This window comes from Anolis sagrei, chromosome 12 (assembly GCF_037176765.1).
Source record: "Anolis sagrei isolate rAnoSag1 chromosome 12, rAnoSag1.mat, whole genome shotgun sequence".
Lineage (NCBI taxonomy): Eukaryota > Metazoa > Chordata > Lepidosauria > Squamata > Dactyloidae > Anolis > Anolis sagrei.
In genome coordinates, this window is record NC_090032.1 from 22,995,157 (window position 1) to 23,017,609 (window position 22,453).

Below are 22,453 nucleotides of genomic sequence, written 5' to 3' on the forward strand. Positions count from 1 at the left end.
AGAAAACAAGCTTGCTCCCTCCTCCTCCCTGTGGCTTCCTCTCACATATTTATACATGGCTATCATGTCTCCTCTCAGCCTTCTCTTCTTCAGGCTAAACATGCCCAATTCCCTAAGCCGCTCCTCATAGAGCTTGTTCTCCAGACACTTGATCTACTCCCTCCTCCCTGTGGCTTCCTCTCACATACTTATACATTTCCCTCATGTCTCCTCTCAGCCTTCTCTTCTTCAGGCTAAACATGCCCAGCTCCTTAAGCCACTCCTCATAGGGCTTGTTGTAGTCTCCAAGGAAGCAGAAAACAAGCTTGCTCCCTCCTCCTCCCTGTGGCTTCCTCTCACATATTTATACATGGCTATCATATCTCCTCTCAGCCTATTCTTCTTCAGGCTAAACATGCCCAGCTCCTTAAGCCGCTCCTCATAGAGCTTGTTCTCCAGACACTTGATCTACTCCCTCCTCCCTGTGGCTTCCTCTCACATATTTATACATGGCTCTCATCATGTCTCAGCCTTCTCTTCTTCAGGCTAAACATGCCCAGTTCCCTAAGCCGCTCCTCATAGGGCTTGTTCTCCAGACCCTTGATCATTTTAGTCGCCCTCCTCTGGACACATTCCAGCTTAGAGTCAATCTCTCTCTTGAATTGTGGTGCCCAGAATTGGACACAATATTCCAGGTCAAGTGGTCTAACCAAAGCGGAATAGAGCATGGGGAGCAGGACTTCCCTGGATCTAGACACTATAGAGGCCAAAATCCCATTGGCTTTTTTTGCCGCCACATCACAATCCTGGCTCATGTTTAACTTCCTCCCCATGAGGACTCCGAGATCTTTTCCACACGTCCTGCTCTCGAGCCAGGCCTCATTGTCCCCCATTCTGTCTCTTTGCATTTTGTTTTTCCTGCCCAAGTGGAGTCTCTTGCATTTGTCACTGTTGAACTTCATTTTGTTAGTTTTGGCCCATCCTCTCTCTAATCTGTCAAGATCCCTTTGAATCCTGCTCCTGTCCTCTGGAGTCTTGGCTCTCCCTCCCCATTTGGTCCCGTCTGCAAACTTGATGATCCTGCCTTCTCGCTCTTCATCTAAGTCGTTAATAAAGATGTTGAACAGGACCGGGCCCAGGGGGGAACCTTGCGGCACTCCACTCGTCACTTCTTTCCAGGATGAAGAGGAAGCATTGGGGAGAATCACCCACTGGGTTCGTCCATTTGACCAATTCCAGATCCACCTCACCGTAGTTTTGCCTCGCGCACACTGGACTAGTTTCCTTGCCAGAAGGTCATGGGGGACCTTGTCAAAGAAGGCCTTCCTGAAATCCAGACACGCCACATCCACGGCATCATTCCCCACATCTACCCAGATTTTAACTCTATCAAAAAAAAAGAGATCAGACCCCGGTGGTGGTGGTGCTGGGGGTGGGGACTCCTGTTCGACTCCCTGGCCGGGGGTGTCCCTCAGGGTTGAAGGTTCTCCCTCGGGCGATCTAACATTTACAGGGAACCGTCGGGAGAGATCACCCAGAGTTTTGGAGTTTGGTGTCCAATGTATGCCAACGACACCCAACTCTATCACTTCTTTCCACCCAAAGCCAAGGATGCCACCCTGCTCCTGAACCAGTGCCTGTCACCAGTGATGGACTGGGTGAGAGCTCACAAGTGGAGAGTAAGTCCAGACAAAACAGAGGTACTCCTGGTCAGTTGGGGGGCGGATCAGGGTGTGGGGTGACGGCCTGTGTTGGGCGGAGTCACTCTCCCCTGGTTCGCAGTATGGGGGTGATCCTGGACTCATCGCTGACCCTGGAACCCCAGGTATTGGGGGGGGGGGGGGTGGCCACGAAAGCTTGAGCACAATTAGAACTTGTGTGCCAATGCGCCCATACCTTGAGACGCCCGATTTGGCCATGGTAGTACACATCTTTGCTGGATTACTGCAAGGCTCTCTCCGTGGGGCTGCCCTTGAAGGTAGTACAGAAGCTGCAATGGGTCCAAAGATCTGCAGCCAGGGACTGGAGCACCGGACAGGGAAGGGACAATCCCTACTTTAGGGCAGCTCCACTGTCTGCTTCTGGGCTAAAGACAAGTGCTGGTCGTTACCCAGAAAGCCCCAAACGGTTCGGGACCGGACTCTCTACAAAGCCGCATCTCCGGATACACACCGCCCTGGGCGCTGTGGTTGGCAGAGGAGGCTCTCCTCTCAGTCCCGCCCTCGTCTCAAGCGCGGCTGGTGGGGACGACAGACGGGGTCTTTTCCGTGGCCGCTCCCCACCTCTGGACCTCCCTCCTGAAAGAAGTAAACATGGCCCCTCCCCCCTCTCTTTATGAGCTCTAGTTTATGGGGAAGAGGAGGAGGAGGAGCACTTTATGACATCTACTCTGTTAGTTTTCTGTAATGCGAATGCCTGAATATGCAAAGACACGGCATCAAGGAGAGTGCTGCGAAAAGCGAACGGGATCCCTGAGAGCGCGAGAGAAAGAGCGAGGCAGGAGAACCACACAGGCAAAGGTCGTGAAACCTTCTTAGGCCCGTCCGCTGATTCAAAGCAATACAGCCTCGCCAAATCCAAACACACGCAAGCAAATAACAACTCCAGAACACCAGAATAATACAACAAAACAGTTTACTCACAAATCTTGTATGAAGCTGATCATACAGGTAAACTCTTGAGTTTCATGTAATCCAAAAACATAGCTAGGAACCAAGCAATAGGACAGACTGTCTCATAGGCAAGTAGTTCATTCCAACCCCCAAAACACCGCAGAGTCCTGGTCACAGTGTCACAGCCTCTGGCCTTGTAAAGTAGCTCATCTCTTGGAATCCACACTCTTGAGTTCTGACTTCTATTTCTTTATTGGCAACATTTCTGCCCCTCTCTTCTCAACCTCCGAGGGGGGACTCTGAGTGGGTAACACTGGTAGCAATTCGAAGCCGCAATATCACAATAACAACAACCTAAAACCATGAATACAGATCAGATGAAAAACAATAACATTAATTATACAGTCAATCCAAAAATCTAGCTAGGAACCAAGCCAGACCACACAAACGGCTGCACATGACAGATAGAGAGCAAGATGGCAGCCTTCTTTTTCTGTCCATGGCCCCAACGTCTTGTCTGCCTGGGACCCTTCGAAACATACAGGCAGGTCTCCTCTAGATGTGTGTGAGCTCTTTGCTGTCTGATGCATCTTCCCTTGTGTGGCTCCTTTGATGGCTACGCAGAATCGCACTGCGACTGAAGCTCTTTCCACATTCCACGCATTTATGTGGCTTCTCTCCTGTGTGGGTCCTTTGATGGGTACGCAGATTCCCACTGCGACTGAAGCTCTTTCCACATTCCACGCATTTATGTGGCTTCTCCCCTGTGTGGATCCTTTGATGGGTACACAGATTCCAACTCTTACTGAAGCTCTTTCCACATTCCATGCATTTATGTGGTTTCTCCCCTGTGTGGGTCCTTTGATGGGTACGCAAATCTACACTCTCCCTGAAGCTCTTTCCACATTCCTCGCATTTATGTGGCTTCTCTCCTGTGTGGGTCCTTTGATGGCTACGCAGAAGTCGACTGTGACTGAAGCTATTTCCACATTCCACACATTTGTACGGCTTCTCCCCTGTGTGGGTTCTTTGATGGATACGCAGAAGTCGACTGTGACTGAAGCTATTTCCACATTCCACACATTTGTACGGCTTCTCCCCTGTGTGGGTTCTTTGATGGATACGCAGATCTCCACTCTGACTGAAGCTCTTTCCACATTCCATGCATTTATGTGGCTTCTCTCCTGTATGGGTCCTTTGATGGGAATGGAGATTCCCACTTTTACTGAAGCTCTTTCCACATTCTATGCATGTATGTGGTTTCTCCCCTGTGTGGGTCCTTTGATGGGTACGCAGAGTCCCACTTTCACTGAACCTCTTTCCACATTCCATGCATTTATGTGGCTTCTCCCCTGTATGGGTCCTTTGATGGGAATGGAGATTCCCACTTTTACTGAAGCTCTTTCCACATTCTATGCATGTATGTGGTTTCTCCCCTGTGTGGGTCCTTTGATGGGTACGCAGAGTCCCACTTTCACTGAACCTCTTTCCACATTCCACGCATTTAAATGGCTTCTCCCCTGTGTGGGTTCTTTGATGGATACGCAGATCTCCACTCCGACTGAAGCTCTTTCCACAGTCCATGCATCTATGTGGCTTCTCTCCTGTATGGGTCCTTTGATGGGAATGGAGATTCCCACTTTCACTGAAGCTCTTTCCACATTCCATGCATTCATGTGGCTTCTCCCCTGTGTGGGTCCTTTGATGGGAACGCAGGTCTCCACTTTGACTGAAGCTATTTCCACATTCCACGCATTTAAATGGCTTCTCCCCTGTGTGGGTTCTTTGATGGGAACGCAGCTTTCCACTGCGAGTGAAGCTCTTTCCACATTCCACACATTTGTACGGCTTCTCTCCTGTGTGGGTCCTTTGATGGATACGCAGATGTGAACTCAGACTGAAGCTCTTTGCACATTCCACGCATTTAAATGGCTTCTCCCCTGTGTGGGTTCTTTGATGGATACGCAGATCTCCACTCCGACTAAAGCTCTTTCCACATTCCATGCATTTATATGGCTTCTCCCCTGTGTGGGTCCTTTGATGGATACGCAGATGTGAACTCTGACTGAAGCTCTTTGCACATTCCACGCATTTAAATGGCTTCTCCCCTGTGTGGATTCTTTGATGGATACGCAGATCTCCACTCCGACTAAAGCTCTTTCCACATTCCACGCATTTATATGGCTTCTCCCCTGTGTGGGTCCTTTGATGGATATGCAGATGTGAACTCAGACTGAAGCTCTTTCCACATTCCATGCATATATGTGGCTTCTCCCCTGTGTGGGTCCTTTGATGGGAGCGCAGTTTTCCACTCCGACTGCAGCTCTTTCCACATTCCATGCATGTATGTGGCTTCTCCCCTGTGTGGGTACTTTGATGGGAGCGCAGTTTTCCACTCCGACTGCAGCTCTTTCCACATTCCATGCATATATGTGGCTTCTCCCCTGTGTGGGTCCTTTGATGGGAGCGCAGTTTTCCACTCTGACTGAAGCTCTTTCCACATTCCATGCATGTATGTGGCTTCTCCCCTGTGTGGGTACTTTGATGGGTACGCAGTTCTCCACTCTGACTGAAGCTCTTTCCACATTCCATGCTTCTCTCCTGTGTGGGAAGTGTTCTTCTCAAGGTTCCTTCAGAGGTTACCTGCCAGAGAAAGGAGAGGAAAATCTTATCAGGAGCAGAGCACAGAAGTCTCTCCTTGAACAATAAGAACCATCGCTTGGCGCTGTAGCCAATGCCGGAGAAGAAGGGAGGAAGAAAGAGCGGTCCTATGGAGAAGAGCCTCGGCCTGCTGAGAAGGACGTCAACACTTGCCCAACCAAGAGCGAGCCTTGCAAAGAGGGGAGGGTGGCCCACGATTCCCTCTATGAGATTGTCTACACTGCAGATAATGTACCAAAAACTATTAGAATGGAACAGATAAAGGAAAACATGATTAAATTCATACAGAGATGAAGATGATGATGATGATGATGATAATGATGATGATGATGATAATCTTTATTTATACCCCGCCACCATCTCCCAAACGGGGACTCGGGGCGGCTGACATGAGGCCAAGCCCAATCAACAAATTAGAGCAGAATAAAACCGAAAACACATGCAACAAACAACAACATCATAATTACACAAAACATATGAATACGTTAACAATTTAAGATTACCATAAACATAGTCACAGTGACAAAGGGCGGCTACATGTGCGAGAAAATGATTCTAAAAACCTATTAAAAACTGATTAAAACTGATCTTAAACACAGGTGAGATCAAAGGAGAAGCAGGTTATTTGGGGAGGGGGGGGCTCATTGAGACGAAGGTTGTGGGGTCGAGGTTTCCCACGAAGGGGGGGGGGGGAGGAGAGAATATACTCCAGTGACGAAAACATTGAGGCTGAGCAATAGTATGAGGTTGCGTACCTACTCACCAAAGGCGCCGCGGATAATCAATAACCCATTGCAATTCTAATAGAGAAAAGAAAAATGGTGAAAGCCGTGAGCAAGTTCCCAAGAAGAAGAAGAAGAAGAGAAGGAAAAAGGAAGTGAAACTCCCCGTGGAATGGACCGGAGGACGTCATTGCCCCCCAATCCTTACGTATCACCCCCATTTCTCTTCTTTTTTTCATATTATTATTATTATTATTATTATTATTATTATTATTTCCCCCTCTGTTTCCTTTCCTTTCCTCCCTTACCTAACCTCTGACCCCCACTCTATCCCAAATTGTTTCCATGTAAATAATGGAAATCCTTGCAATAAAGATAATTATCAAAAAAAGGAAGGACATTAACAAACTGCAGCCGGTTCCGAGAAAGGCAACAAAGACGTGGAAACATTGAAAGAGTGAACGTGCGCAGATTGAGAGAAAGGCAACAAGGACGGGGCCACGTTAAAAGGGCAAAGGAAAGGGAAGTCAAGGCAACCACTGTCTGCATTCACGGAGGAAACAACATTGTGGCTCAAACGGAAACGGTGTGCCAAAGGTGATGTTTGTGCCACGGCTCAGGAAGTCGGAGGGAAGCCACGAAAGGCGCTGCACCCACCACAGGCCCCTCTTTGGCCCCGGAGCCCGTCTGCGGGGGGGGGGGGGGAGGGGCTTCATTGAGGAAGTCGGAGGGAAGCCATGAACAGCGCTGCACCCGACCCCGAGAGCGGCGGAGGCCCCCGCCTTCAAATTGGTATGAACTGCAGCGGAGAGTTCCGCAGTTCCTGGAAGCCAAGTTTGGGACCAACTGATGAAATGTGCCCCAACAGACAGCTCAAAACTAGGATTGCATCCAGCCTTTATCACTTTCCCCCAAGCCCTGACTTTGTAATCCCTAATAAAGGTACTTGAAAATGGCAGCCTTTTAACTTTTCTGCTTGATACTTTGTGTCCTTCACTGCCTAAGCTACCCAATGCATGAAATAAACCCTTTTCCAGGCTCCGGGAAACCACGAGCCTGCCTGGGATGCCTTTCTGGCCTCCCGGGGAGGACGAATCTGCGTCAATTGGAACCGCGGATACGGAGACCTTCCTTTTGGGCCCCCGTATCTGCTAAAATCTCAAAATGGCGGATCGGCCCCGTTTTGATGCCATATTTTTCTGTACTTAATTCTTAACTAAACTGCTATCTTGCTTTTCTCATTTTGGCCCCGGAGCCCGTCTGCGGGGGGGGGGGGGGAGGGGAGGGTTCATTGAGGATCCCCTGCCCGTGGAGCTGAGTCTGGACCCAACTGAGGACATGAAGATCGTCTGGGGAGGCCCTGCTCTCGATCTCGCCAGCTTCACAAGCGCGCCTGGCGGGGACGAGAGACAGGGCCTTCTCAGTGGTGGCCCCTCGGCTGTGGAACGCCCTCCCTGCAGATATCAGATTAACCCCCTCCTTGCTGGCATTTCGGAGGAAAGTAAAGACCCGGCTGTTTGAACAGGCATTCGACTAAGCAGTGTGACTGATTGACTGATTACACTGTTCTACAAATTTTCAGTTTTTCTCAGTTTCGGAAACGAAATGTGCCGTTTCTTAATAAATTTAACATGCTGAATTCAAATATAATAATTAAATGTGTTAATTGGCTCTGGTTTTTATGCAACCGCTATTTCAATTTTCTCCACAATAGGTAATTCGTTAATATTATGATAATGCGCCTAACCTTACTGCATGTATATAAACCGTGAATGTTTACTAAATTTTAGTCAAATTATATTGCCAATAGTTTATACATGAGAAATATTTATTTAATTAGTCTATTGTTTATGTTTGTGCAGCAAGAAACTCTATGAGTCGGCCTAATGCAGTTGAAAAGCCTGAAAGTTTCAATGTCGCTTTAATCGTGATTTGAGTTTCTATCCTGTTTGCTTCTCTTGACTTTTCTTTTGTATCCAAGGAAAGGATTCCCTCTTCCAATGAATGCTCCGGCAGGAGTCTGACAGCATGGACGGAGTCCATTGGCCTTGATCTCTTTTTTCCATAGGGCTTTGTTTACACACGTGCGAGGAGGCAGAACTACAGTCAAAAGAACAATGTCAAACGATGTTTAACGAGACTGTCTCAGCCTTCAACTGACTGACCCTCACCGTTCAAAAGTCTGGCCTTATAGAGGGCTTTCTGGCTTTTGCACACGGCACTAATACTGCGTCATCTAGAGTATTCTAGAATCTTCCATAGTGTAAGTCGCAACATGCATTTTTTCAACCATACGTGATCCCGTGATTGCTTATATCATAAAAACTAGAGCCAATATACATTTTAAAATGTCATTTCCATTTTCAGCACCCCAAAATCATAAAAGAAGAACTATTTTCAGGCCCGAAACTTTTTCTCCGTTGAACAGTGTTATCGGAACACGCAATAACGGATAACGAGTTTGGATTCTGATTTCATGGACGAGACCTGATGGGTTTGTTGTATTGATGTCCTGTTGTATTGATGCTGATGTTGAATGAGTTGTGATGCTACTGCTTTGAAATGCCTGATGGTTTTGTATTGTGTGTATTCCGAAACTGTTGCAAACCGCTCTGAGTCGCCTCAGCGCTGAGAAAGAAGAGCCGTCTCCAAAGAAAGTAAATCAATCCATAAATCAATAAACGGAGAGCCAGCAACACTGGCGTTCCCACTGGAATGGCCAACAAGGGGACTGGCTAGGCTGGCCTACTTCTGCTGGGATGGCTCAGAAGACGAGGCTTCTTTCTCATTGGTGTCAACTGTTTATTTTTAATAGGTGTGTGTTTTTGGGTTTTCAATGGCCTCCTCCTGTATTTCTCTGTTTGTAAGTGGTTCCGGTCTCCTTTTAAGAGAGAGAGAGAAAGCGGGAGGGCGACTGCGATGACCAAGGGTCTGGAGAACAGGCCCTATGAGGAGCGGCTTAAAGAGTTGGGCATGCTTAGCCTTTGGAAGGAGACATGAGGGGAGCCGTGGGTCAAGTTCTGTGAGGGGAAGGGGTCCTCAGGAGGAGGAGGAGGAGGAGGGAGCAGGCGTCCTTTCTGCCGCCCCGGAGACGAGGAGGCAAGGGAGCCACGGCTTCCAACCACAAGGAAGGAATCACAGAATCCTAGAAGAGTGGGAAGAGACCCCCTCCTGGGCCATCCTCCAGTCCAACCCCATTCTGCCAAGAAGCAGGAATGTTGCACTCAAAGCACCCCTGACAGATAGCCACCCAGCCTCCCTACTGCTAACCCTTTGAGAAGCAAAACAACCACCACCAACTCCTCCTCCTCATAGAATCCTAGAGTGGAAAGAGACCTCCTGGGCCCTCATCCAGTCCAACCCCATTCTGCCAAGAAGCAGGAATATTGCATTCAAAGCACCCCTGACAGATGGCCATCCAGCCTCTGTTTAAAAGCTTCCAAAGAAGGAGCCTCCACCAGACTCCCTCCGGAGAAGGCAGAGAGTTCCACTGCTGAACGGCTCTCCCAGTCAGGAAGGAAGGAAGGAAGGGGACTCCTCCTGAAGACGAGGAAGGACTCCCGCCGCCTGTGAAGGGCAGGGAAGAAGGGGAAGAAGGGAGGCCGGGAGTCGGGCTGCCTGGCTCTTCTTCCCAAGGGACCCGGGTCTCTTCTGGCTGGAGGAGGGAGCCGGAGAGGCCGGAGGGGAAGAGGAAGAGGAAGAAGGGGAAGAGGAAGAAGAAGAAGGGGAAGAGGAAGAAGGGGAAGAGGAAGAGGAAGAAGGGGAAGAGGAAGGGGGAGGAGGAGGAGGCCAGAGGCAGCGCGCTTAATAATAATAATAATATGACTATAATAATAAACTATAAAGGAATAATATACTATACTATATTAGTAATAATAATAATAGTAGTAGTTGGAAGACCACGAATGAACACAAATAAATCCCTCCCAACAGATGGCCATTCTGCCGCTGCTTAATAATAAATAATAATAATAATAATAATGTGCTTAATAATAATAATAATATGACTATAATAATAAACTATAAAGGAATAATATACTATACTATATTAGTAATAATAATAATAGTAGTAGTAGTAGTTGGAAGGCCAGGAATGAACACAACTAAATCCCTCCCAACAGATGGCCATTCTGCCCCTGCTTAATAATCAGGCCTACCCCTGGGCCACTCACCCTCCCCCACTCCCAGGAAGGGCCTCACCCTTCCCTCTCTCTCTCTCTGACCGGAAGAAGGCCTCCTCTTCCTCCCTCTCTCCCTTCCTCCTCCGGAAGTGAGCTCACGAGGAAAGGCCGAGACCGAGCCTCCCTCCCTCGTCCCTCTAGGAAGCGGAGGCCGGCCCCTCTCGCTTGGACTTCCGCCAAGACCAAAAATGGCTGCCGCGGGCTGGGTGACCGGAGAGGGGCGGGGCTTCTTGGCGGCACTGGCCAGTCAGGAGCAAGAGCGCCCCCTTCCTTCCTTCCTTCTCCTCCAGAGGCCCAGCACCCGCCCGCCAATAGGAATTCGCCTCCCTTTTGGCGTCACCGGTCTCCAGGCAGAAACTCGCCCCGAGCGCTTTCCTTCCTTCCTTCCTTCGCATGGGGATGCGCCAATGGAAATGGGCCTGGGCTCTCCGCGTCACCAGTCTCCAGGCAGACCCGGCCTCCCGGGCTGAGGCTCCCTCTGCCATTCAGAGAGAGAGGGAGGGAGGGAGACCAGCCAGACCCGGATGTTGGCTACACTCTCACTCAGCCCCGCCCACAAGCCTGCCCCTCGCCCCTCCCCCCTCCCTCCCTGCCTAGTGGGTGGGGCTGAGTGGATCCAGGGTCTGGAGAACAAGCCCCATGAGGAGCGGCTTAAGAAGCTGCAGGGCACGTTTAGCCTGAAGAAGAGAGAGAAGGCGGAGAGGAGATACAATAGCCATGCATAGGAAAGGAGATGTCGACAAGCTGGAATACTGTGTCCAGAGAAAGAGGGCGACTCAAAGGATCCAGGGGGGTCTGGGGAACAAGCCCCATGAGGAGCGGCTGAAAGAGCTGCAGGGCACGTTTAGCCTGAAGAAGAAAGAGGAGGCGGAGAGGAGGCAGGATGAGGGCCAGGGATCCACATGTGAGGGGAAGATGTCCTAGGGAGGAGGAGGGAGCAGGCTTCCTTTCTGCTTCCCTGGAGAGAGACTAGGACGCCATGGAGCCACGGCTGCAAACTACAAGAGAGGAGATTCCTCCTGAACATGAGAAAGAACTTCCTGACTGTGAGAGCCGTTCAGCAGTGGAACTCTCTGCTCTGGACTGTGGTGGACGCTCCTTCTTGGGAGGCTTTTCACCCGAGGCTGGATGGCCATCTGTCGGGGGAGCTTTGAATGCGATGGTCCTGCTTCCTGGCAGAAGGGGGTGGGACTGGATGGCCCATGAGATCTCTTCCAACTCTATGATTCTATGATTCTAGGGTCTGGAGAACAAGACCCATGAGGAGCGGCTTGGGGAGCTGGGCATGTTTAGCCTGAAGAAGAGAAGGCTGAGAGGAGACAGGATGAGGGCCATGTATCAAGATGTGAGAGGAAGCCACAGGGAGGAGGGAGGGACATCGGAGAAGGCCTCTCTGGCATCAAGGAGAGAGAAGACACGTGGTCAGAAGATTAGGAGGGATTCCTTGGTTACAGAGTATCTTGATTCCAGTGAGGTCTTCATGGGACCACGGTGGCCAGAGAGGGAGGCGCATTCCTATTGGAAGGAAGGGGGCGCTCTTGCTTCTGACTGGCCAGCGCCGCCAAGAAGCCCCGCCTCTCTCTGGGCGCACAGCCCCCGCGCGGCCGCCATGTTTGGTCTTGGCGGAAGCCCAGCGAGAGGGACCGGCCTCCGTTTCCTAGAGCGTCTCGGGAGGCTCGGACTCGGCCTTTCCCCGTGAGCTCACTTCCGGAGGAGGGAGGGAGGAAGGGAGGGAGAAAGAGAGGAGGAGGAGGAGGCCTTCTTCCGGTCAGAGAGAAAGAGAGAGAGAGAGGGAAGGGTGAGGCCTTTCCTGGGAGTGGGGGTGAGTGAGTGTCCCAGGGGTAGGCCTCATTATTAAGCAGGGGCAGAATGGCCATCTGTTGGGAGGGATTTAGTTGTGTTCATTCCTGGCCTTCCAACTAGCATCCTATTATTATTATTATTATTATTACTAATATAGTATAGTATATGATTACTTTATAGTTTATTATTATAGTCATATTATTATTATTAAGCACATTATTATTATTAATTATTATTATTAAATATTATTATTATTAAGCAGGGGCAGAATGGCCATCTGTAGGGAGGGATTTAGTTGTGTTCATTCGTGGCCTTCCAACTATTATTATTATTATTATTATTATTACTAATATAGTATAGTATATGATTACTTTATAGTTTATTATTATAGTCATATTATTATTATTATTATTATTAAGCAGGGGCAGAATGGCCATCTGTAGGGAGGGATTTATTTGTGTTTATTCGTGGCCTTCCAACTAGCATCCTGTTATTATTATTATTATTATTATTATTACTAGTATAGTATATTACTACTTTATAGTTTATTATTATAGTCATATTATTATTATTAGGCACGCTGCCTCTGGCCTCCTCCTCCTTCCCCTCCTCCTTCCCCTTCTCCTTCCCCTTCTACCCCTTCTTCTTCTTCCTCTTCCCCTCCGGCCTCTCCGGCTCCCTCCTCCGGCCAGAAGAGACCCGGGTCCCATGGGAAGAAGAGCCAGGCAGCCCTGACTCCCGGCCTCCCTTCTTCCCCTTCTTCCCTGCCCTTCACAGGCGGCGGGAGTCCTTCCTCGTCTTCAGGAGGAGTCCCCTTCCTTCCTTCCTTCCTGACTGACTGTAAGGAGAGCCGTTCAGCAGTGGAACTCTCTGCCTTCCCCGGAGGGAGTGTGGTGGAGGCTCCTTCTTTGGAAGCCTTTAAACAGAGGCTGGGTGGCCATCTGTCAGGGTTGCTTTGATTGCAATATTCCTGCTTCTTGGTAGAATGGGGTTGGACTGGATGACTGCCCAGGAGGGGGTCTCTTCCCACTCTTTTAGGATTCTGTGATTCCTTCCTTGTGGTTGGAAGCCGTGGCTCCCTTGCCTCCTCGTCTCCGGGGTGGCAGAAAGGACGCCTGCTCCCTCCTCCTCCTCCTCCCGAGGACCCCTTCCCCTCACAGAACTTGACCCACGGCCCTCCTCATGTCTCCTTCCAAAGGCTAAGCATGGCCAACTCTTTAAGCCGCTCCTCATAGGGCCTGTTCTCCAGACCCTTGGTCATCGCAGTCGCCCTCCCGCTTTCTCTCTCTCTCTTAAAAGGAGACCGGAACCACTTACAAACAGAGAAACACAGGAGGAGGCCATTGAAAACCCAAACACACACACCTATTAAAAATAAACAGTTGACCCCAATGAGAGGGAAGCCTCTTCTGAGCCATCCCAGCAAAAGTAGGCAACCCCAGCCAGTCCCTTTGTTGGCCATTCCAGTAGTAACGCAAGTGTTGCTGATTCTCAGTTGGGTCCAGACTCAGCTCCACGGGCAGGGGATCCTCAATGAACCCTCCCCCCCCCCCCGCAGACGGGCTCCGGGGCCAAAATGAGAAAAGCAAGATAGCAGTTTAGTTAAGAATTAAGTACAGAAAAATATGGCATCAAAACGGGACCGATCCGCCATTTTGAGATTTTAGCGGATACGGGGGCCCAAAAGGAAGATCTCCGTATCCGCGGTTCCAATTGACGCAGATTCGGCCTCCCCGGGACGCCAGAAAGGCATCCCAGGCAGGCTCGCGGTTACCCGGAGCCTGGAAAAGGGTTTATTTCTTGCATTGGGTAGCTTAGGCAGTGAAGGACACAAAGTATCAAGCGGAAAAGTTAAAAAGTTGCAATTTTCAAGTACCTTTATTAGGGATTACAAAGTCAGGGGAAAAGTGATAAAGGCTGAATGCAATCCTAGTTTTGAGCTGTCTGTTGGGGCACATTTCATCAGTTGGTCCCAAACTTGGCTTCCAGGAACTGCGGAACTCTCCGCTGCAGTTCATACCAATTTGAAGGCGGGGGCCTCCGCCGCTCTCGGGGTCGGGTGCAGCGCCTTTCATGGCTTCCCTCCGACTTCCTCAATGAAGCCCCCCCCCCCCCCGCGCAGATGGGCTCCGGGGCCAAAGAGGGGCCTGTGGTGGGTGCAGCGCCTTTCGTGGCTTCCCTCCGTCTTCCTGAGCCGTGGCACAAACATCACCTTTGGCACACCGTTTCCGTTTGAGCCACAATATTGTTTCCTCCGTGAATGCAGACAGTGGTTGCCTTGACTTCCCTTTCCTTTGCCCTTTTAACGTGGCCCCGTCCTTGTTGCCTTCCTCTCAATCTGCGCACGTTCACTCTTTCAATGTTTCCACGTCTTTGTTTGTTGCCTTTCTCGGAACCGGCTGCAGTTTGTCAATGTCCTTCCTTTTTTTGATAATTATCTTTATTGCAAGGATTTCCATTATTTACATGAAAACAATTTGGGATAGAGTGGGGGTTGGAGGTTAGGTAACGGAGGAAAGGAAAGGAAACAGAGGGGAAAATAATAATAATAATAATAATAATAATAATAATAATAATAATAATATGGGGGGAAAAGAAGAGAAATGGGGGTGATTAGAGACAGATTAGAGAGATGGGCCAAAACTAACAAAATGAAGTTCAACAGTGACAAATGCAAGAGACTCCACTTTGGCAGAAAAAATGAAATGCAAAGAGACAGAATGGGGGACGATGAGGCCTGGCTTGAGAGCAGGACGTGTGAAAAAGATCTTGGAGTCCTCGTGGGGAGGAAGGTGAACATGAGCCAGGAATGTGATGTGGCGGCAAAAAAAGCCAATGGGATTTTGGTCTGCATCAAGAGGAGCCTAGTGTCTAGATCTAAGGAAGTAATGCTCCCCATGCTCTATTCTGCTTTGGTTAGACCACACCTGGAATATTGTGTCCAATTCTGGTCACCACAATTCAAGAGAGAGATTGACTCTAAGCTGGAATGTGTCCAGAGGAGGGCGACTCAAATGATCAAGGGTCTGGAGAACAAGCCCTGTGAGGAGCGGCTTAAGGAGCTGGGCATGTTTAGGCTAAAGAAGAGAAGGCGGAGAGGGGATAAGATAGCCATGTATAAATATGTGAGAGGAAGCCACAGGGAGGAGGAAGGAGCAAGCTTCCTTTCTGCTTCCCTGGAGACTAGGACGCAATGGAGCCATGGCTTCAAACTCCAAGAGAGGAGATTCCACCTGAACATGAGGAAGAACTTCCTGACTGTGAGAGCCGTTCAGCAGTGGAACTCTCTGCCCCGGAGGGAGTGTGGTGGAGGCTCCTTCTTTGGAAGCTTTGAAGCAGAGGCTGGATGGCCATCTGTCAGGGGTGATTTGGATGCAATATTCCTGCTTCTTGGCAGAATGGGGTTGGACTGGAGGATGGCCCAGGAGGTCTCTTCCAACTCTAGCATTCTAGGATTCTATGATACATAAGGATGGGGGGCAATGACGTCCTCCGGTCCCTTCCACGGGGAGTTTCACTTCCTTTTTCCTTCTCTTCTTCTTCTTCTTCTTCTTCTTCTTGGGAACTTGCTCACGGCTTTCACCATTTTTCTTTTCTCTATTACAATTTCAATGGGTTATTGATTATCCGCGGCGCCTTTGGTGAGTAGGTACGCCACCTGATACTATTGCTCAGCCTCCATGTTTGTGTCACTGGAGTATATTCCCCCCCCCCCCCTTCGTGGGAAAGCTCGATCCCACCACCTTCGTTTCAATGAGCCCCCCTCCCCCTCCCCAAATAACCTGCTTCTCCTTTGATCTCACCTGTGTTTAAAATCAATATTAATCAGTTTTTAATAGGTTTTTAGAATCATTTTCTCGCACATGTATCCGCCCATTGTCACTGTTTATGGTAATCTTAAATCGTTAATGTATTCATATGTTTTATGTAATTGTGTTGTTGTTGTTTGTTGCATGTGTTTTCGGTTTTATTTTGCTGTAATTTGTTGATTGGGCTTGGCCTCATGTCAACCGCCCCGAGTCCCCGTTTGGGAGATGGTGGCGGGGTATTAATAAAGTTTATTATTATTATTATTGTTGTTGTTGTTATCATCTGGGTTGTTGTAGGTTTTTTCGGGCAATATGGCCATGTTCTAGAGGCATTCTCTCCTGACGTTTCACCTGCATCTATGACCGGCATCCTCAGAGGTTGTGAGGTCTGTTGCAACTAGGAAAATTGGGTTTATATACCCGTGGAATGGCCAGGGTGGGACAAAGGACTCTTGTCTGTTGGAGCTAGGTGTGAATGGGTTGTAGGTTTCTTCGGGCTATATGGCCATGTTCTAGAGGCATTCTCTCCTGACGTTTCGCCTGCATCTATGACCAGCATCCTCAGAGGTTGTGAGGTCTGTTGCAACTAGGAAAATTGGGTTTATATACTCGTGGAATGGCCAGGGTGGGACAAAGGACTCTTGTCTGTTGGAGCTAGGGGTGAATGGGTTGTTGTAGGTTTCGTCGGGCTATATGGCCATGTTCTAGAGGCATTCTCTCCTGACGTCTCTCCTGCATCTATGACCAGCATCCTCAGAGGTTGTGAGGTCTGTTGCAACTAGGAAAATTGGGTTTACATACTCGTGGAATGGCCAGGGTGGGACAAAGGACTCTTGTCTGTTGGAGCTAGGTGATTCGCAGTGGAAGCATTCACCCCTAGCCCCAACAGACAAGAGTTCTCACGCCATTTCTGCGCTGGGAGTGTTCTTGCTGCAGAAGTGAAATACAAGTATATATTTATCTTTATTTTAGTCTCTCTCCAAAACCCCACATTTCCAACATTTATTGTTTTGGTTCTTATAGTCTCTTGCTCGCTTCTCTGGTGTGCCAACGGAAAAACATTTTGTACCCGTTTTCTATTACTTTGATGGATCTTGAGTATTTTGATTTCAGTTTCCACCCTTTTCCCCGTTCCTCTGAGAAGAGAGAGCGGTCAATATCCTCAGCCCACGGAATCATGTTTTCCTGTATCTGTTCTGTTTCCGTGTTCCATTCTAATAGTTTTTGGTACATTATCTGCAGTGTAGACAATCTCCTGCAGAGAATCGTGGGCCACCCTCCCCTCTTGGCAGGGCTCGCTCTCGGTTGGGCAAGTGTTGACGTCCTTCTCAGCAGGCCGAGGCTCTTCTCCATCGGACCGCTCTTTCTTTCTCCCTTCTTCTCCGGCATTGCCTACAGCGCCAAGCGATGGTCCTTCTTGTTCAAGGAGAGACTTCTGTGCTCTGCTCCTGATAAGATTTTCCTCTCCTTTCTCTGGCAGGTAATCTCTGAAGGAACCTTCTGAAGAACACTTCCCTTCGGCTTACGACAGGAATGAAGTCGCACAGCACTCACAAGAAACAATAAGTTGGAGAAATTATATTTCAAGCTCCATAGCTGTCCATTCAAGGAGGAAAGGGAGGATTGTGATGTAAACAGTGGGGCTTGGTAATTTATTTCTTCGAGTGGACTAGAGCAATACAAGGACCGAGAAGCGGAAATCAGGAGAACATATCTGTGACCTTCTGGCATAATATTTGAATGTAAAAGAATGGAAAACTCCCATTCCTTGTCAAAATCACACACAGGGGAGAAGCGACATAACTGTGTGGAATGTGGGAAATGTTTCATCAAGAGAAGTTCTCTTACTACACATCAACGAACTCACACAGGAGAGAAGCCGTATAAATGCGTGGAATGTCGAAAGAGCTTCAGTCAGAGTGGCAGTCTGCGTATCCATCAAAGGACCCATACAGGGGAGAAGCCGTATAAATGCGTGGAATGTCGAAAGAGCTTCAGTCAGAGTGGCAGTCTGCGTATCCATCAAAGGACCCATACAGGGGAGAAGCCATATAAATGCGTGGAATGTGGAAAGAGCTTCAGGGAGAGTGGAAACCTGCGCTCCCATCAAAGGATCCACACAGGAGAAAAGCCACATACATGCATGGAGTGTGGAAGGAGCTTCAGTCACAGTAGGGCTCTGCGTATCCATCAAAGGACCCACACAGGAGAGAAGCCGTACAAATGTGTGGAATGTGGAAAGAGCTTCAGTCGGAGTTCAGCTCTGCGTTTCCATCAAAGGATCCACACAGGGGAGAAGCCACATAAATGCATGGAATGTGGAAAGAGCTTCATTCGGAGTTCAGATCTGCATATCCATCAAAGGGCCCACACAGGGGAGAAACCACATAAATGCATGCAATGTGGAAAGAGCTTCAGTCGGAGTTCAGATCTCTGTTCCCATCAAAGGACGCACACAGGGGAGAAGCCACATAAATGCATAGAATGTGGAAAGAGCTTCAGTCAGAGTGGAGAACTGCGTATCCATCAAAGTATCCACACAGGGGAGAAGCCACATAAATGCATGGAATGTGGAAAGAGCTTCAGTCGGAGTGGAGATCTGCATACCCATCAAAGGATCCACACAGGGGAGAAGCCACATAAATGCATGGAATGTGGAAAGAGCTTCAGTCGGAGTGGAGATCTGCACACCCATCAAAGGACGCACACAGGGGAGAAGACACATACATGCATGGAATGTGGAAAGAGCTTCAGTCGCAGTTGCAGTCTGCGTAGCCATCAATGGACCCACACAGGAGAGAAGCCACATAAATGCATGGAATGTGGAAAGAGCTTCAGTCAGAGTTCACATCTGCGTACCCATCAAAGGATGCACACAGGGGAGAAGCCACATAAATGCGTGGAATGTGGAAAGAGCTTCAGTCAGAGTGGGAATCTGCGTACCCATCAAAGGACCCACACAAGGGAAGATGCATCAGACAGCAAAGAGCTCACACACATCTAGAGGAGACCTGCCTGTATGTTTCGAATGGTCCCAGGCAGACAAAACATTGGGGCGATGCACAGGCTGTGACACTGTGACCAGGACTCTGCGGTGTTTTGGGGGTTGGAATGAACTACTTGCCTATGAGACAGTCTGTCCCATTGCTTGGTTCCTAGCTATATTGTTGGATTACATGAAACTCAAGATTTTACCTGTATGATCAGCTTCATATAAGATTTGTGAGTAAACTGTTTTATTGTATTATTCTGGAGTTGTTATTTGCTTGCGTGTGTCTGGATTTGGCGAGGCTGTATTGCTTTGAATCAGCAGACGGGCCTAAGAAGGTTTCACGACCTTTGCCTGCGTGGTTCTCCTGTCTCGCTCTTTCTCTCACGCTCTCAGGGATCCCGTTCGCTTTTCGCCGCACTCTCCTTGATGCCGTGTCTTTGCATATTCAGGCATTCGCATTACAGAAAACTAACAGAGTAGATGTCATAAAGTGCTCCTCCTCCTCCTCTTCCCCATAAACTAGAGCTCATAAAGAGAGGGGGGAGGGGCCATGTTTACTTCTTTCAGGAGGGAGGTCCTGAAGTGGGGAGCGGCCACGGAAAAGACCCCGTCTGTCGTCCCCAACAGCCGCGCTTGAGACGAGGGCGGGACTGAGAGGAGAGCCTCCTCTGCCAACCACAGCGCCCAGGGCGGTGTGTATCCGGAGATGCGGCTTTGTAGAGAGTCCGGTCCCGAACCGTTTGGGGCTTTCTGGGTAACGACCAGCACTTGTCCTTAGCCCAGAAGCAGACAGTGGAGCTTCCCTAATGGAGGGATTGTCCCTTCCCCGTCCGGTGCTCCAGTCCCTGGCTGCAGATCTTTGGACCAGTTGCAGCTTCTGTACTACCTTCAAGGGCAGCTCCACGGAGAGAGCCTTGCAGTAATCCAGCAAAGATGTGTACTACCATGGCCGAATCTGGCGTCTCAAGGTATGGGCGCATTGCGCACAAGTTTTAATTGTACTCAAGCTTTCGTGCCCCCCCCCCCATACCTGGGGTTCCAGGGTCAGCGATGAGTCCAGGATCACCCCCAGACTGCGAACCAGGGGAGAGTGACTCCGCCCAACACAGGCCGTCACCCCACACCCTGATCCGCCCCCCAACTGACCAGGAGTACCTCTGTTTTGTCTGGACTTACTCTCCACTTGTGAGCTCTCACCCAGTCCATCACTGGTGACAGGCACTGGTCCAGGAGCAGGGTGGCATCCTTGGCTTTGGGTGGAAAGGAGTGATAGAGTTGGGTGTCGTCGGCATACATCTGACACCAAACTCCAAAACTCTGGGTGATCTCTCCCGGCGGTTCCCTGTAAATGTTCGATCGCCCGAGGGAGAACCTTCAACCCTGAGGGACACCCCCGGCCAGGGAGTCGAACAGGAGTCCCCACCCCCAGCACCACCACCACCACCGGGGTCTGACCTTCCAGGAAGGACGGCTTGCTCTCTGCCATTGGTCAGAGGCCTTGCCATCATTGTCTGCGTGGGTACTCCACCGCCATCCCTGTTGTGTGAAGTTCCCGTTGTGTTTGTGGGAATATGAAGAGAAGACCTGTAAAGAGTTACAAGTAGCAGATACATCAAGCCTAAGACCTCCATGGACTGTGGATGAAAGTCGATATGACTGCATAATTAATGCTATTGTTTACAGTTTTAGGTTGTTGTTATTGTGATATTGTGGCATCGAATTGCTACCAGTGTTACCCACTCAGAGTCCCCCACTGTGTTACCCACTCAGAGTCCCCCACTGTTACCCACTCAGAGTACAAGGCCAGAGGCTGTGACACTGTGACCAGGACTCTGCGGTGTTTTGGGGGTTGGAATGAACCACTTGCCTATGAGACAGTCTGTCCTATTGCAAAGCTGGAGGAGGCCGTGAGAGGATTGCATTCACGTGCCTGCCTAGGAGGGGTGTGTTGTGCGTGTTTGGACTCTGCTTCTCCTTGTCCTCCACCCCTCACTCACACTGACAAGTTGTGCAAAAGCCTCACCTAAACAAGAGAAAGGACGTCCTGGTGGGAAGAGCTGTTGAGTGGTGGAATCTGCTCCCACCGGGAGTCCATAAGAGTCTCCTTTGGAGGTTTCTAAGCAGAGACGGCATGACCATCTGTTGGGTGTTCTTTGGTTGGTTGATCCTGCATGGTCTGATGAGGATTGGCCCATCCGCACACAAGCAGGCCTGACTACTGGGAGGAGGAGGAGGAGGAGGAGGAGGAGATGGGTGTCCTTCAGCCACAAGTTCTCCCTTGACCCAGTGGGCCGTGGAGTCCATCCCCGTTCTGCTCCAAGCAGCATCTCCAGCGAGAGCATCCTCCCTCCGCAGGTCGCTCTCCGGCCTCTTTTTGGGGTCATCCAGGGAGAGGAACCCCCTCTCTCCTCTCTCGGCCCTTGCCTTCTCACCCAAATATAAGAATCACAGAAGAGTAGAGTTGGGTGAGACCACGTGGGCCACCTAGTCCACCCTCTTTTTCCATGCCGGAAAAGCAGAATCCCTTGGCAGAATCCCAGCCGCCAGGTGAGCAAAGGCGCGCTCAAAGCCAAACCTCACTGGCTCTACTGCTGCGCTCAAGAAGCTTCTCACCTGCTACACTGCTGCAATTTGGTTCTCCTGTGAGCATGGAGAGGGGCAAGATGTCTGCAGGGAGATAGATAGGCCCTAACCTTCCTATACAGAATGTATTTCTTTCAATGCCAAACCTCATTGGCTCTACTGCTGCGCTCAAGAAGCTTCTCACCTGCTACACTGCTGCTATTTGGTTCTCCTGTGAGCATGGAGGGAGGCAAGATGTCTGCAGGGAGACAGATCGGCCCTAAACTTCCAATACAGAACGTATTTCTTTCAATGCCAAACCTCACTGGCTCTACTGCTGCGCTCAAGAAGCTTCTCACCTGCTACACTGCTGCAATTTGGTTCTCCTGTGAGCATGGAGAGAGGCAAGATGTCTCCAGGGAGATAGATCGGCCCTAAACTTCCAATACAGAATGTATTTCTTTCAATGCCAAACCTCACTGGCTCTACTGCTGCGCTCAAGAAGCTTCTCACCTGCTACACTGCTGCAATTTGGTTCTCCTGTGAGCATGGAGAGAGGCAAGATGTCTGCAGGGAGATAAATAGGCCCTAACCTTCCTATACAGAATGTATTTCTTTCAATGCCAAACCTCATTGGCTCTACTGCTGCGCTCAAGGAGCTTCTCATCTGCTACACTGCTGCTACTTTGTTTTCCTGTGAGCATGGAGAGGGGCAAGATGTCTGCAGGGAGATAGATAGGTCCTAACCTTCCTATACAGAATATATTTCTATCTATCTCCCTGCAGACATCTTGCCTCTCTCCATGATCACAGGAGAACCAAATAGCAGCAGTGTAGCAGGTGAGAAGCTTCTTGAGCTCAGCAGTAGAGCCAATGAGGTTTGGCTTTGAAAGAAATACATTCTGTATAGGAAGGTTAGGGCCTATCTATCCACCTGCAGACATCTTGCCTCTCTCCATGCTCACAGGAGAACAAAAGATTGGAAGCTCCTTGAGTGTAGCAGCAGAGCCATTGAGCTTCAGCAAGCTTTAAATGTTGCAAAAGGCTTAATAGCAAAAACTACATTTCTATAGAGGAAAGCAAAGGGCCTATTTAGCTCACTCTCTACCTGCAGACACCTTGTCTCTCTCCA

The 22,453-nt window shown here is 49.5% G+C and overlaps 1 protein-coding gene and 1 long non-coding RNA gene across 2 annotated transcripts; one reads left to right on the forward strand and one right to left on the reverse strand.

Moving 5' to 3' along the window:
• Positions 1-3,064: 3,064 nt before the first annotated feature.
• Positions 3,065-5,583, reverse strand: LOC132766247 (zinc finger protein 268-like). The gene has a single exon (XM_067472615.1). It carries the CDS (start codon positions 5,181-5,183, stop codon positions 3,147-3,149), a length of 2,037 nt encoding a protein of 678 aa, XP_067328716.1. The 5' UTR covers positions 5,184-5,583; the 3' UTR covers positions 3,065-3,146.
• A 6,319-nt stretch (positions 5,584-11,902) lies between these two features.
• LOC137097730 (uncharacterized) lies at positions 11,903-19,014 on the forward strand. The gene is made up of 2 exons (XR_010910406.1): positions 11,903-11,977; positions 17,248-19,014. It is a non-coding gene; the product is annotated as an uncharacterized lncRNA (long non-coding RNA).
• Positions 19,015-22,453: the final 3,439 nt, after the last annotated feature.